The 16657-nt window shown below is 41.2% G+C and overlaps 1 protein-coding gene across 1 annotated transcript; it reads left to right on the plus strand.

The window, feature by feature from the left end:
- The first annotated feature begins 658 nt into the window (after positions 1–658).
- LOC119361000 lies at positions 659–12102 on the plus strand. The gene is made up of 7 exons (XM_037626408.1): positions 659–807; positions 878–1120; positions 7300–7831; positions 10247–10310; positions 10772–10902; positions 11584–11786; positions 11875–12102. Exons 1-5 carry the CDS (start codon positions 659–661, stop codon positions 10798–10800), a joined length of 1017 nt encoding a protein of 338 aa, XP_037482305.1. The 3' UTR covers positions 10801–10902; positions 11584–11786; positions 11875–12102.
- The last annotated feature ends 4555 nt before the right edge of the window (positions 12103–16657 follow it).

Raw genomic sequence — 16657 nt, forward strand, 5'->3', positions numbered from 1 at the left:
GTCCACCAAAACACCCCTCTCCCTTTTTATCCACTATGTCTCGTAGATGGTCTTGAGCAAGCATATAGTATATGTAAGCATTTATGACCTGCAATTCCATCTTTAGAATATATTATATTATTAGATATTATATATGGTTTATATTAGTAAGTACAAAGTTTATGCAAATGGCCGTACACCATCGTGCAAGAACATCTTTCATAAGGCATTCAAAGTCGTCATTTGATAACAAAGCATCTTCAATGTCCACGAACTTGGTATTCTTGGGGCAGACATGATTGATTCGATGACTGTAATCTCTACTATTAAAGGGTAATCTGCCGTCGTCGTGATGGTCCAACCTCGTACGATCCCCTCGTAAACATCTCACACGAAAAAACCGGAGCTCCTCGACTCCACCCCACCCCGTCGCACGAAAGAAAAAAATAGCGCACGTAACGCACGTCCCACATCTCCTTCTTCCTAATCCCTCGCTCTCGATCCCGTTTGTGATGGTTCGACCTCACGAAACCATGCACGATCGGCTACGCGAACCAACTGAAACCCTGCATGCTTTACGATCCACACTCATGCCGCTTCCCACTTCTCCCAGAAACCACCCACCTCACCACGACCTCTCTATCTCAGATGAGAACCGTCCTCTCTGTCTCTCATTGACATGGTCGTCAGGCTCTCCTTCGTGAAGCTGAACCGGGGCGGCGCGCTCCGCTGCTCCAAGGACGGAGCCGCCATAACTAGCTCCTCGTCGCCATCTCTTCCGCTGCCCCGCACCCGCACACGGCACACCCTCGCCGTCGGAAGAGGAGGGTAATGGTGTTGGATCCTCTCGCCGCAGCGCCCTGCCTACTCCACTATAAGTCTCTAATGCTCCGTCGAGATCGGACGACGCGGGGCAGGAGCAACATCCTCCAAAGGGGAAGCCGAAGAATACAGGATTCATCATCGCGTTCACCAAGGAAGTCATCATCGCCATCCGCTGCTCCCCAATCTACCCGGCAATCGACGTCTTTGGTCTACCCTTCTTCGGCTGCTTCCTCCACGAGGTTGGCCGACGCTGCACGCTGCTCTCCCGTCGGCAGGTTTCTTCCTGCTGCACCCGCACCATGACGGGACTCGCCTGGTGGGTCGCCTACGACGACGGCTCCATGGTGCCTGGGCTCTTTCACCGGCGCCGCCACCTCGCCAAGGCATGCCCTCCCCACAATCAGCATCGACTGCGAGGTGGCCGTCCACACCAGCATCGGCGCGGTTGTCATCATGGACTCGCTCCCGACGGTGCGGATCACGGCTTGCACCTGTAGGATGTATTACAGTGCCCCATGTGCAAGTAGGATTTCGAGCCTACAACACACATCATGCCAGCGGCAACAACAGCGATGGGGCGGCTGGTGGCCGGTGGATGGAATAGGAGACGAAGGAAGCAATGGATGATGGTGAGCGGTGAGGTTGGAGCCCTTGGCATGGACGTACATGTAGCCGTCCCATGTGATGGCCGGGTGGGGGTACGGGCGGCATGGGCACAGTCACGGTCATAGGTTCATAGCAGGCTTAGGTGAGTGATGCTGCCCTCCAGCCTTTCATTCTCGCTGCTGCTTGTTGTGTTTTCCTTTTCTCTTTGTTTCTGCTTGTGTGACAAAACCCAAGAGAGGCCGCTTATACTATCATAATTCATAAGTTCAGAACTGACAACGTCATCTAATATATCGATAGTTTGATACTGCTACTAAAGCACTCCAACTACTCAGTGGAAGGATAGCCAGAAAGTTTGTTTTAATTATTTTTGCTTGATCTATTGGATTATATTTAGCTGTTCATCTGCTTTTGCAATTTATTTCAGCTCTCTATTTGTGATGCCGCCATCTGTTTGGCCTCAAACTGTTTGTAGCTAGGAATAGGATGCCACTCACTATGCCAAAAGAACCTGAACGTGTTTGCTCACTTCAGTCATCGTCTGGTCGGTGTGGTTCTTGCAATCAGCAGAAAATGCGTAGCAGTCGCACCCGAGTTTCCTTTCGGATAACCCAAACCCCGTCCACTGTCGTAGTAGCCGCACATGGATTGCTAGGTGATTCCCTGCGTCATTTCCATCTTCCCAAAGACAATGTATGGGTTGATTAAGTTGTTTGACGTTGGAATCGGAGGCTGGTCGTATTGGTGGTATCCTCCGATGTGCATGCCTCTGTACATATGTCCATCAAGTAAGAATATTATTTCCTATGTGAGTCCTCACACAAGTATCACAATTCTATAACCCCTTTATTTCCTTCAACTAATTTGGCAATCACAATATTTATTCTGTTTTTCTAAGCTTTGTAATGTGTTACCTCGTGAGTTTTTTTTTGTAATCTTAATAGTGTGTACATTTGATTTTCCACACGCCAAGCTCCGATGGAACATGGAAAGCAGATACCAATTGTTCTGAACTTTGCATATAAGAATCATATCAATTTTTCTAAAATGGGTTTCCTATCCTATTCTCACATTACATTTTTTTAATGCCTTGCAGAAGGACTTAGCCCCTTGAAAGGTGATATTTTTGTCATTGTTCGGGGCCGGGGTCTAGCTTTGCACTGTCAATGTTACCGAGGTATCAATGACATCTCACATGTCAACACTTCGATCCCTTAATTGTATAAAATGGAAGTGTATGCATATGTGGTGAGATAATGAAGGTTTTGTTTCACAAGATTTCTGGAGTATATTGTCAAGAAAGGTAACAGAACTGGATGTCAATGTTAAGGAATTTTGCAGCAATCTTGAATTGTACTCTCTGGCTTATGGCAATCATGAATTGTACTCTCTTCATTTGTGCTTCAACTTGGAGAAATAGAATAAGCAGGTCATATTTATTTAACCTTTACATTATCTCATATGCTGAAGGGGTGCTAGCTGCATATGTTGTTCAGATGGTGGATTCAGGCTTATTGTTGAAACACTTTGTAAGGTCCTCGAGAATAATCAATAAAGTGGCTGTATGCATCTCCCAGATGCAGAGGCCAGGGGTCATCCTCCTTTTCTATAAAAAACATTATCTCATATGCATTTAGAAATTGGAATACATAGCCCTTGACATTACAACATGAGCATACTTGAGGGAAGAACTTGCATCAAATATAATAATGGAATACCAATGCAGCGACTCTCCTTCCCTGCCTGTGCTTTAGTTATTCTAATTTAGTTTCACTAAACTGAAATTGCAGTCATAGATCATTACGATTTTTGTCTAAACTTTGGATCGAACTGTTACATATTTAACTATTAATTAAGAATGTGAGAGATTACAGCTGCAGGACCGATGTCATTGACACTCATTTGCAACTTTACGAATTCACTTAGGAGGTGATATTGATATATGCTTTGTCAGCAGAAGTCCTAGGTACCGAAGTTGGATTGCTTATGAAAAATCTGTACAGTTGGATTGCTAAAAACCGACTTGCTATATGATTCTGGGAAGGCAGCACAACTTTCTCTTGTTGTTAGCGAGAACATTTTTCAGATTTATATTATTTTTCTTTGGATTGGTGAAGTGTTTTAGTTTTACAATCTATCTGATGCAAAAAAAAATCGAGAAGTATTTGATGCAAACATAACACTGTACAAAATCTCAGGTCCAGTCAAAGGAAAGATGTGCCTGGGGTAGTTTGTTAATCCCATTTCAAATATGATTACATGATACTTTATAATCCTTAATGGTGTATTTTTATGCGTGGTACTATGAGAAATAGTGGATTTTGTGTATTGGAAGTATCATGATAATAACATTTATTTTTATATGATACAACATGGGTCATTTTATGAGAAACACACAATAAGATTAATGTAAAACAAGGGGTAAATACAAATTTGTTGTTAGATAGTCAGACATCGCATACACATTACTTTTGATAAAGACATTCGTAAAACAAAAAATGCAGATAATCAATCTCTCTATATAGCTTTTATTTATTATTCCGTGGCAACGCACGGACACTCAGCTAGTATCTCTACGGGTACAAATATAGTACGTCGTCACGATAAAAGAAGAGCCAAATTAATCGAATACAAATTGCAATATTACGAAGAAAAGATCAATAATAACACTGAAAAAAATACCTTGTGCGACAACATTTAAATTAGCATCTCTTTTTGTTTCTTATGAGATATCATCGGTTCCACATCATTCTGTTGTAAAAAACTCGGTGATATTCGGCCCCTTTCAGCGACGTCGGTTCAGAACCCTTGTCGATGGGTTGAACATCTCCAAAATTCATATTTATGCCTGCTATATTCTAAAAGAAAAATATATAAAAATGCACTTTTTTATTATCATGTATAACATACTTAGCTATATGCACCTCTTCTCGTACGTTAGAACTCATTTTATACTGCATCGTATAATGAAAGTGGAAGACTTAAATATAAATGATATTTTATACTACATCATATAAACATATTAATTAAAATAAAAGTAAAACTAACACATCTGCTTTAATCTGTAAAAAACCTAACTTTTTTTAGAAAGATTTGCACCTAACCTTTTTTTTGACGGGAAAGTTTACTTTATTAATCAAAGGATAGCAACATCGTCTGCTAAAAGATTTACAATGAAATCAGGCGGGTCGTGAACCCATCGAGATGGATTATTGGCACGACCCCAACATGCTAACTCATGAGCTACATTATTCGACTCTCTAATACAATGCTCAATAGTAAACTTCCCGAAGTCTTCGAGATAACTGCGACATTCATCCAACACCGGCGCTGCCACCATAGAATAGCCTCCATTCAGTTTGAGTGCCTCCACCACCGTGATATTATCTGATCTAACTATGACATTATGGCATCCTGTTTCCTTTGCTAGCTTCATCCCTTCTAATATAGCCGCAGCTTCAGCTGTCTCAACATCAGGTACATAATCGAGTGTTGCTGTCGCTGCAGACATGAAATTTCCACGATAGTCACGGATGACCACTCCACAAGAGCCTGCATAATCTCCTTCTCTGAACGACGCATCAACGTTAATGACTATCTGACCAGTGAAAAACCCCGGCCAGGTGTTCACTTTTGGTGTCATTTTTGTTTGTGCTCCACGGGCATAGTTTAGAGATAGGGCTGCCACTGCTACGGCCGTTCGCGCTGGAGAGGCAACCTCCTCATCCCGCACAAACTGTCTCCGTTGCCACCAAATATACCAACAGGCTGTGGTAAACAACTCCGGTAGCTCAAGCACACCATTATATTGTCGTCTAAAATAGGTATCACAGAGAAAAAACACTATAGTTGCTGAACCCGCTCGATCCATTTGGCAGGCAAAATTTATATCGTCTGCAACTCCCAGAGATCTCCACACTTCTTGCGATCTAGCACATTTAAACAGCATATGCACGAGATCTTCTGCTCCTTCTGAGCAAAACGGACATCTAGATATATTCCCCACATGACGGTTCATTAGCACACTACGGCAGGGTATTGTGTTATGTAGACATCTCCAGATGTGAATTTTAATTTTCGCAGTCACTTTCAAATTCCACAAAATTTTCCAGACTTTATTCGGTGCCATAGCTGATCGGACCAAGCTGCTGTCCTCTGATGCATAGCTCATCTCCCACTGTTTATAGTAAGCAGAGCGTACTGAAAAAACTCCACTCTTTGTTAGATGCCATGCCACGTAGTCTTCAGTTTCCACATGAAATAATGGGATTTGCAAAATCCGTTCTGCGTCCATCAACCAGAAGTTTTCCCGGATTAGTTGCTCATCCCATTCTCCCGTAGTTGGGTCTATGAGCTCGTTCACCTTTGTGAGAACTCGGTTCCCACGGGCTGTTAGGATTTTCTTCGATGCACTGTTTGGAATCCAACAATCATCCCATATGTTTATCTTGTTTCCGTTCCCCACTCTCCAAATACAGCTATGTTTGAAAGTTTGAATTCCTGACCATATGCTCTGCCACACATAAGATGAACCCTTCTTTAACTGGCTGTTTAGTATATCTCCCGTGGGGTAATACTTGGCTCGCAAGACTCGAGCACATAGGGAATCATAGTTGTCAATTAATCTCCAACACTGTTTCGCGAGCATCGCCAAATTGAAACTTTGAATGTCCCGAAATCCCATCCCTCCTCTCTTCTTTGGGATACACATCCTCCACCACGCAAACCAATGCATCTTACGCTGATCCTCCTCATCTCCCCACCAGAATCGCGACATTGCATCCGTGATTCCCTTGCATATTTTCTTTGAGAATTTGAATACACCAATCGCATAGGTTGGGATGGCTTGGGCCACCGCTTTCAGCAAAGCTTCTTTTCCCCCAAAAGATAGAGTTCTCTCCTTCCAACCATTTACCAATGCTTGAATCCTTTCAATCAAGTGTTTAAAGCAGTCCACACGGTCCACACCAATCATGGCTGGTAGGCCCAAGTATCTGTCTGAGATGGACTCAGTCATGATGTTCAGTATTTGGCATACATCAGCCTTCACTTCCACCTCTGTATTAGGACTGAAAAAATAGAACACTTAGATTCACTAACCAGTTGACTGGACGCTGCACAGTACTCATCCAAGATCGATCTCAGCGTGTTAGCATTCTGGTTATCCGCTCTCATGAGAATTAGGGAGTCATCCGCAAAAAGCAGATGGGATATAGTTGGTGAATCTCTGCATACCTGCACTCCAATTAGGTTCCCCGCCTCTTCCTCATGAGCTATTAACGCTGACAGTCCCTCAACACACAAAAGAAAAAGATAGGGGGAGAGGAGATCCCCCTGTCTCAAGCCTCTCGTTGGCAAAAGGGGAGTGTTTCATTGGAATTAAACCGTACCTTGTACTCAACCGTTCTCACACACATAAGATTTGCACCTAACCTTATCACCACGTCTAGTCCACTCCTCTCCCTCATCAGCTTGACGGATTGAGCTTCGGTGCCTTAAAGGCACCTACCTTTGGCTCTATGTCAGGTGGGCCAGCCACCTGTTAGGCCCACCTGTCATAGGCCCAAAGGCAGGCATCGAAGCAGCGTCCCAGCTTGACTCCCTCACTACATCCAGTCCACTGCTCTCGTCCAGGAGATACACAACAGATCAAGAGGTGCAAACGGAGCTATTATTAGCGAGATTCTTTCTTATTCAAGTTTATTTCAATGTATCTTTTCTTTCGAAAGTGGTAGGGCAAACATAGAAGCCCATAAGTTAGCCAAGCACTCGTTGTCTTTAGGTCCGGGGCACCACGTTTGGTTTGGCCAACCCCATGACCTTACTTTTTTTTTAGGATCCCCATGACCTTACTTGTATCCCACAATCTGTGGCATTCGATTAATAAAGCTTGGTGATCCTAAAAAAAAAACTACATCCAGTCCACTGCTCTCCCCCGCGTCGATCCCATCCTCCTCTCCCCCGCATCGCCGCTGGCCTCACCCCAACAGGCGCCACAACCGGCGACTTCGCCTCTCACCGCCACCCCCTCTCATCCCCTCCCGTCGTGGAAGATCGAGCGACAACCGCGGCGTGGGCGGGCGGCGCCAACACGCTGCTCTCGGCCGCGGAGCTGCTCCCGCCGGGCCACCCGGACCCGTCCGTCGCCTGCTCGCCTCCCGCGGCGTCTTCTCCGAGCACACAGCCGACGGAGGACGGAGGCCGGAGGGGGTACGCGCTTGTGCTGGCGTGGCCCCGGTTCCACAAGGCCATGCTCAACCCCGCTGGCGCCGAGCCCTTCGCATGCGCCCACTCCGGCGTCCCCGCCTACGCCTACTACGGACATGACCGGGAGGCGAACGTGGTGATGCACGACGACGAACATCTACTCAAGGACATCCTGCTCGGCGATGCTCCTCTTCGTCAGCATCTCCAGCGCGTGGTGAGCTTCCCTTGTCTCCTCCCTTTACCCTTTGTTGCAAGATTTCGTTCAGTTTTGGAGTACTGCTTGGGTACAGATTAGGAGTAGGGTACAACTTATTTGTATGAGTATGGGTACATACAGATTATGAGTAGGAGATGTAGTCGTAGGCACAGTTTTAGTTAAATTTCAGTAACTTCAGTAATCTTGCTTGAAGTACTCCGAAAATATACTGCTTGTACTGCTGATCTTGCGGACACGGGGAGAGCTCTTGTACTCAGAGCAGCTGTTGATCTGCAGCAACTCTAGAAGTAGGATTTAGGACAATCATAGTTTCAGTTGCCAATCAGGGAGTATAATTTAACATGAAATCAACCAACTATTGCTTTGAACTGGGAAATTAACCTCTGTACTGATGTTAGCTTGATTGGTTGTAACTGAAACTGAAATCCATGTTAGATGATCTGCATGTGTTACACGAGCATTTCGAATAGGAATGAAAGTCATCATAAAGTAGGACAGCTAGCTTTACACATATACGTACACATGTGTATGCTCCACTTCGCCACCAAAAACCTTATCATACCCCTGGCTTGTTTTATTATAAAAAAGAAATAAACGAATAAAGATAATAAGCAGGTCACCACAAATCAATTCCGGTGTCATCTAATATAGCAGATCGATCAGTGGATCAGCACGCTAGATATTTAAGTGTGTGTCTAGATGAAGCTTCCCTATGTGTGTGTATCTTGCTGTAACATCTTACCTGTGTCCCTTGCCACTTCGGATAAGTGGCAAAGTCCAGTACATGCATCATGATCGGCATAGCATTTTAGTTGCTTTTGTATCAAACATATTTATTATTTAGCCATGTGCCATAATTTGTTATCAATAACAATCTTGCTGTACACACGGAATATCTATCGACGTGCAATGCATAGTGGTTCTACCCTTAGCAGCGAACAAGTGTAGTACATATAATCTAGAGACCGAATAACATTATTGATGGCTTCAAAGCATATTAGTTCTGCCTGTAGAAGCGAACAAGTGTATTGCATATTAGTTCAAAGCACATTTTAAGGACATAAAAAATACTAAACTATTTCAGACCTATTGAGTTCATAAAATAATCTAACAAATCTCCTCTAAATTGAACATGTTGCCCTGATAAATTACCTTGATGCACAAATGGATTGTTGTGTGATTGTGGGATGTACAAGAAAAAAAAATCTACATCATGGAATGAAAAAAAAGGTTATAAGGTTAATCACGGTATGGACAAACCATGTTAACCATACAATACATGAGTCACATCAAGGTGCAACCAAATCCACATGCATGAACACTACAGTACATTTGTAGAATGGGCTTCTTACATATCCTTTTATTCTATTAGCTCCTCTAGGCAGCAACATGACCGTGATTTTATTCAGCATCTTCAAATATATAAAATGAAGACAACACCTTCGAGCACCTACGCATGTAATGTAGATGGTACAAAGACAAAAATCTAGTGGCATATAAGAAGTCAGCACAAAATTGGTATGTTCCGCCCACCTATACAACCACTATAAGGGTCGAAACATTAATCAAAGTTTTAGGTGAAGATACAGAAAGCTTCAATTTGGAATTCTGAAGCAGCTAATCTTGTCGTTTGATGTACTGTAATTATCATTTCTAGGGATGGAGTTGTATGATACGAAGAAGTATATGATGCAAAACATGATCGCGATCGATCAGACATTCACTTTGGTCATATTATGTCCATGAACATATTATAACCTAATAAAACAGGAAGGAAAGTATAATATCGCAATGTTCAATATCTTTTATCATTGGTGAGTGAGGTATAACGAAAATAATCATTCTGGTGAAAGTACATGCAAGATAATAAAGAACTTCTCCTTCTCAGGAGCATGCTTACTTGTAATTACACACTTTGAATTAATCTTTCAAAATGATTAGGAAGTAGATATAGTATACACTCTATATCTCAGGGAATGTAAGAGAAGTACTTGCGTGGCAACGAAGGAAGACTTGCTAGTTTTTGTAAAACCTGTTCAACTCCGACATCACGAAGGAAACATGTCATATCTGATTTGACATCGATTAGAACTCACACACGCTTATATTGTGAAGCTAATGGGATAGAATCATAACTAACCCTGTTAAGATTGTTACACAATTAGGATTTCTAGGAGTAAGGTATTCATCAGTTTTATTTTTCCAACTTCTTCGGATGCTTTGTTTGTTTGTGGAATCTAGAAGTATGAACCTTTAATAATATAGATAATATATCTTTCATTTTGCCATTTGTCAACCCATTAGTTCTGCTATTTGCTTCAGTTGAGAACCAAAAATTTATCTTTACTATTTGCTTCAGTCTGAGCCGATGCAGCAGCGGTGAAGGCTTTGCTTGTGCTTGTGTGCATGCAGGTCCAGAAGGGCATGTTCCTTGACAGTGCTGCCATGGACGTCTTGTTGGATCGGCAGGGAAGAGGTTGGAATCTGTTGCTTGTGTGTGTGTGTATGCAGTCACCTGGAATATGTTTCTTGTGTGCACGAGGTTATAAAAATGAAGAAATTGTGCATAATCCCTTCAAGCTATCATGTTTCCTAAAAACTTGACTCAATTGTTTCTGAGTTTTAGTGGCATTTAACCTGACATTTTCTCTGTATGAAGTCATCATGTGGTCATTAACAATCATGCAGATGCAACAAGTCTTGTTTAGTACAGCGTGGCATATTGTTGCATTCAAGTGTAATGTCAATCACTGTGCTCTATTGTCATTTTTGTTGTGTTCTTCCTATGCACATGGATGCATCAGCACATCATATCATATTGTGGTAAGTCACTTTTTTGTATTGAAAGCTAGTAATTGTGCACTGGTGAACATGATATTGCCTCCAATTCCGTTTTTATCATCTAAATGTCTAAATGATATGCCTTACTGGTGGCAGGTCAAGCCAGAGGTGATGCACATCCATAGAGTCATGGTCCAAACCGTACACGGCACTCACATGCCATGACCATCGTCATCTTGTCGGTCAAGCGGAAGTAGTGGCTATTGCTCCACCACAGAAGCAAATGTGTGAGGTCTTATTACCCTTGCTGTATTCTGAAACCTCCCACGTATAATTATTAACATTTTTTTGTTAGTCCAGTGTTTGAATTAGTAAGGTACTTCGATACGTTCAATGCTGTGCAAACATACTCTAGTGATGCTATTGGAACATATTGGGCATCTTCTCATGCATGACTGAACTGCTGTAGCTAATCATGAAATTTAGTCGGGTTTGTTTTTTGGGTACACTTTTAGGTGGATCTGAGTTTTCACCATAACAACCTGTATTTGATTCTTAAGTTTTCACTGTCAGAATTCAAAGTAGTATAAGAAACCTACAGTTATTGCCATCTTATGGAAACAACCTAACTGATTCATGTATGTGACCTAGATATCATTTTATTCTAACCAGATGGAAATTGAAAATCTTAGCCGATTGAGCATTTCGACCAACTACTATACTTGGAGGTACTATAACCTGAAGAAGTGCCTTGAACTATAATCTGAAAATGACCAATATTCCGCTGATGGTGTTGAACGATTAAATGCTTGTAAACCATCTAAAATTGTAATCTCATTTGCATTGATATCAGTTTCATGATTGCTTAAACCCTCTGTAAGTACTATGTCTGAAAAGTATAGGTTATGTTTTACAAGCAATAACATCGGTAACTACAGGTTGAACCCTCTAATTTATGTCAGCTACAGGATGATCAACCAAAAGGAAACAGAGCCCCCTGATCTGTGTCGTGAAGATGAACCTGATTGACCAAAGATTCGCCTGGGCGCACCAATGAGGCGAGCTGAAAACACCTTCTACTTACTTGCAGGAAAGAAGTGTTCCTGCGCAGGGATGAATGATGAACCTGATTGGCCAAATTGATGAGTAGTACTGTATAAGAAACCTTCAGGTAAACCTTGACAGCCACTAACAAACTATTTGATGAACATGGCAATGATTCAAAAGAAAACAGCTGACCTGTGCCTCCCGATCTGCAGCAAACGAAGCGTTTGTGGCAGGGATCGCTGGGGAGTTTTAACCATCGCCGAGAATCAAGGCTTGCAACACCGCCCAGGGGACACGGAGAATCAAGGCTCGCCGCCCCACTGAGAAGATTTTTAAGGGCATGTACAATGGTCGATAAGGTAGGCTTATCTTAAATCTTGCATGTAATTTAGACATGACAAAAAATCATGTCTACAATGGGTCATTTCTTAGCCTTATCTTTAAAAACTAGTTATTCCTAAAAACGTGGTGAGACATATTGTGCTAAGAGATCATCTCTTGCCTTATCTTAATTAAGAGAAGACAAGCCTTCTCTTATGATTTCTCTCTCCTCCACCTCATCATTTATCCTACGTGGCATTGTTAAGATAGAACCATTGTACATGCCCTAACGGACACGGAGAATCAAGGCTCGCCGCCCCACTGAGGAGAAGATTTCTAACGATATGGAAAGTTTGATGCGCTGGCAGGAAAAGAATCAGGCCTCCATTAGAAAGAGTATATCCTAGATCGCCCCGTGCAAGCTATTACAAGGGACTAGCAAACATGTCCGTGCGTTGCAACGGGAAAGAAAAGCGCTTGTCCCTGACCTGATAAGCACAACGTTCGTGCTTCACTATGGAGAAAACACCAGTTGTCATGAATCAAGGTTGCCTTGGTTAGGCAATTGTGTTGCGGGACACTCGATGTCAAAAACGGTGGTCAATTGACGGCAAGGTTTTCCAGGATGATGATTCAAGACAGGAGACGTGTTGCGCTGACGCGTGATCAGATCGACGGGATCAAGACCATGATGGTAGCGTGATGCGTGCCACACATGTCATTGATTGTGGCGTCTCGATTCCCACGATCTCCCCTCCACTCTGCTTCCCAATCTTATCATGCTCGTCGTCATCTTCCTGATCATGACCTCAAGTAGCCCCATCTCCCGCTCCTTCCACTGGAGTTCCAGCCCTTGGCGCACCATGCCCACAAACGTGGTCCGCAGCGTACATATAGGGAGGAGGTTTTAAGAAAGGAATAGTACATGATGAAGGTTTTCGAAGCGTAAATGAATTCCACCTATGGTGAGACGGTCTAAGCTCCCTCTTTTCCTGCAGGATCCTTGGTTGGATGAGTTGGTTCGTGAGTCCTTGCAACCATGGTTGGAATCCCTCTACGCACGCTATCCTTTTCTTGAGGGCCTGTAACGAAGGTACCAAACGAAACAAAAACCACATGAGACCGGTAACGAACAGACGAAACGGAATAAAAACGACGTACCAAAGCAAGACGATAACAAAAAGTGGAGAAACGATCGTCCATCCTACACGTGAAAATCATAACCAATCTTTTTTCTAACTGTATTAGAAAGACATTCGATTAAAGACTAACGTTTGGTTTGAATAGATCGGTTATACATGTTTATGTGCACATATTATTTGTAATATGGTAGAGATGAAAAAATATTGTTTGAATTGGGCACATGGTGATGCGTGGAGAATGGTGGCCGATTGATCTTTCAGCCGCTGATGGCATGCATGGCAGCCGTGCTTGTGCTCGTCCAACGAAAGATGTGTATGCGTTGTTTTACTGCGAGCATATGCGCACATGTTTTTTGGTTGGGGCACATTCTTTTTAGCTTTAGTTTTCTTTTGCATGTTTTTAAAAAGTTTTTTAGGGTTGGTTTCTTAAGCTTTAGCTGAGGCTGATTAGATATATATCTAAGTGCGCGTCAATTAAACACCAAGCCATCATTAGTCCACTGGCTAGTTTTCTAACCTTTCTAGTGGGAGCTATTGGGTTCGAGTCCTCGGGGCGCTGTACTTTTTTGCAAGTCTGATTTTTTTGGCGCAAACGAATTATTACGGACCAACGAAAAAAAAGTCTGACGGACGAAACAGCCTTTGGGATAATTTAAATTTACTAGCAAACATGCTCGTGCGTTGCAACGGGAGAAAAAAAAATCACTCATACACACACTTGACGACACAGCAAATCCCTTGAAATCTTTCATGATGCCACGCAACAAGCAACATGCTAAGTGGTAATGTGAAAAAACATAAATGTGTGATGATTTTTGAAGTGTACTTAAGGTGTTTAGAATTCATTATACAACATTTTGAAGTGTACTTAAGGTGTTTAGAAATTCATTATACAACACAAATATCTACCTAGTTGCCGGTATATGTGTATGCATTTGATGTTGTTTCTCGGTGATGCCCAAGAAAATATTGCATTGGAATGAAAATAGCAAAGTACTCCCTCCGTCCAGAAATACTTGTCATCAAAATGGATAAAAGGACATGTATCTAGATGTATTTTAATTCTAGATACATCCCTTTTTATCCATTTTGATGGAAAGTATTTTCGGGAAAAAAAGTCTGACGGATGAAATAGCCTTTGGGGTAATTTAAATTTACTAGCAAACATGCTCGTGCGTTGCAACGGGAGAAAAAAAATTCACTCATACACACACTTGACGACACAGCAAATCCCTTGAAATCTTTCATGATGCCACGCAACAAGCAACATGCTAAGTGGTGATATGAAAAAACATAAATGTGTGATGATTTTTGAAGTGTACTTAAGGTGTTTAGAATTCATTATACAACACAAATATCTACCTAGTTGCCGGTATATGTGTATGCATTTGATGTTGTTTCTCGGTGATGCCCAAAAAATATTGCATTAGAATGAAAATAGCAAAGTACTCCCTCCGTCCAGAAATACTTATCATCAAAATGGATAAAAAGACATGTATCTAGACGTATTTTAATTTTAGATACATCCCCTTTTATCCATTTTGATGGAAAGTATTTTCGGACGGAGGGAGTACATTTTAGTATTCAATAATAGCATGTGCATAAGAGCATTATTTTTGTCATATATGTGTTTGCATATATAAAAATATATATGCGTTTGCAACCATAATTCAATTATTTGGTTGCAAACATATCGGATAGCTCCACCAAGAACAACCAATCTATAAGGGCATATGTAATAGGCATTTCTGAAATATCTCATCAGATAAAAGAACATATTATTTAAGTTTGCACCCTAAACATATTTCTAAAAATTAATGATAAAGGCATATTAATTCTAGATACATCCCTTTTTATCCATTTTGATGGAAAGTATTTTCGGACGAAGGGAGTACATTTTAGTATTCAATGATAGCATGTGCATAAGAGCATTATTTTTGTCATATATGTGTTTGCATATATAAAAATATATGTGCGTTTGCAACCATAATTCAATTCAAGACTTAATTTGATTGCAAACATATCGGATACCTCCACCAAAAACAACCAATCTATAAGGGTATATGTAATAGGCATTTCTAAAATATCTCATCATATAAAAGAACATATTATTTAAGTTTGCACCCTAAACATATTTCTAAAAATTAATGATAAATGCATATTTGAAATCTAAAATTAATGAAAAAGGAATATTTGAAATCTACACATTTTTCTGATGAATTTTCATATATGACATGTTAAATTTGGAGTTAGGGTTTGAAAGATATGAAAATTTCAAAAAGTATATTTCTAAAAATTAATGATAAAGGCATATTTGAAATCTAAAATTAATGAAAAAGGAATATTTGAAATCTACACATTTTTCTGATGAATTTTCATATATGACATGTTAAATTTGGAGTTAGGGTTTGAAAGATATGAAAATTTCAAAAAGTATTTGATTTTTTGGAAAAAAGGGAGAGGGTGGGTATCGAACCCACAACCTCCAGCGCGGTAGGTGAAGGCACAACAAGTGCGCTGCATGCATGATTATTGCATAAGAGGGGATCTCTTCCTATTGAGCTATGTCCACCGCAGACGAAACAAAATATAAGAATCCAAACGTTTTTCCCACTTACCGGTGGCGTTGGTGGGTAATAATTTACAACTTTATGGGCAGTTTTAATGACGGACGACCAGAAACACTATTTGCTTTATTATTAGGGGAAGAGGGGAAGATTAACATATTCAAAATTTCCTAACTTATGGCCTTACCATACCTGGATTGATAGCCTTTGGGGTAATTTAAAATTTATTATCATATTCAAAATTTCCTAACTTATGGCCTTACCATACCTGGATTAATAGCCTTTGGGTAATTTAAATTTATTACCATATAATTACCATATTCGAAATTTCCAGAGTTATAGCCTTACCATGGATTTATTACTATAAATATCATATTTAAGATTTTTGAGTTTATAGCCTTACCATACGTGAATTAATTGTGATTGATTACCATAAATACGTTGGGTATTGCTGTCTAGACGAGAAAAGAGGAAAAACGGTGGGAGGTGAGACGAAGAAAAACCAGACAAAAATAAACCATGGAGACTATTCACCAACTCAGACATTAGGAGTAGAGATATACGTACAATATATATGGCCAACATCATATAGCCAACAGTTTAGTTATTAAAGAATTAAGGGTTTTTATCATTTATGCCACTGGTTGTGTCCATTATTCAGTTTTGCCACTAGGAATTTCAACCGCTCAAAAATGCCATCGCTTCGTTAGACACATGCTCAAAAATGCCACTGGACACCATTATTGCGACTCAAATCTCTTTTGCCATGTTATATGACATAAATACATATGGACCAACATGCCAGCTCTCCCTCTGTCTCACTACAATAAAGTGTGGGGCCTACTTGATCCCAACAACGTTCTTATTTTCCTGTAAAATTATTCGCTTATTACTCCTGACAAGCGGGGCCACACTTATCATTGTGAGATAGAGAGAATTTACGTGTGGGTCTAGGCTTTTTTTCA

Source organism: Triticum dicoccoides, chromosome 2B, assembly GCF_002162155.2.
Source record: "Triticum dicoccoides isolate Atlit2015 ecotype Zavitan chromosome 2B, WEW_v2.0, whole genome shotgun sequence".
Taxonomy (NCBI): domain Eukaryota; kingdom Viridiplantae; phylum Streptophyta; class Magnoliopsida; order Poales; family Poaceae; genus Triticum; species Triticum dicoccoides.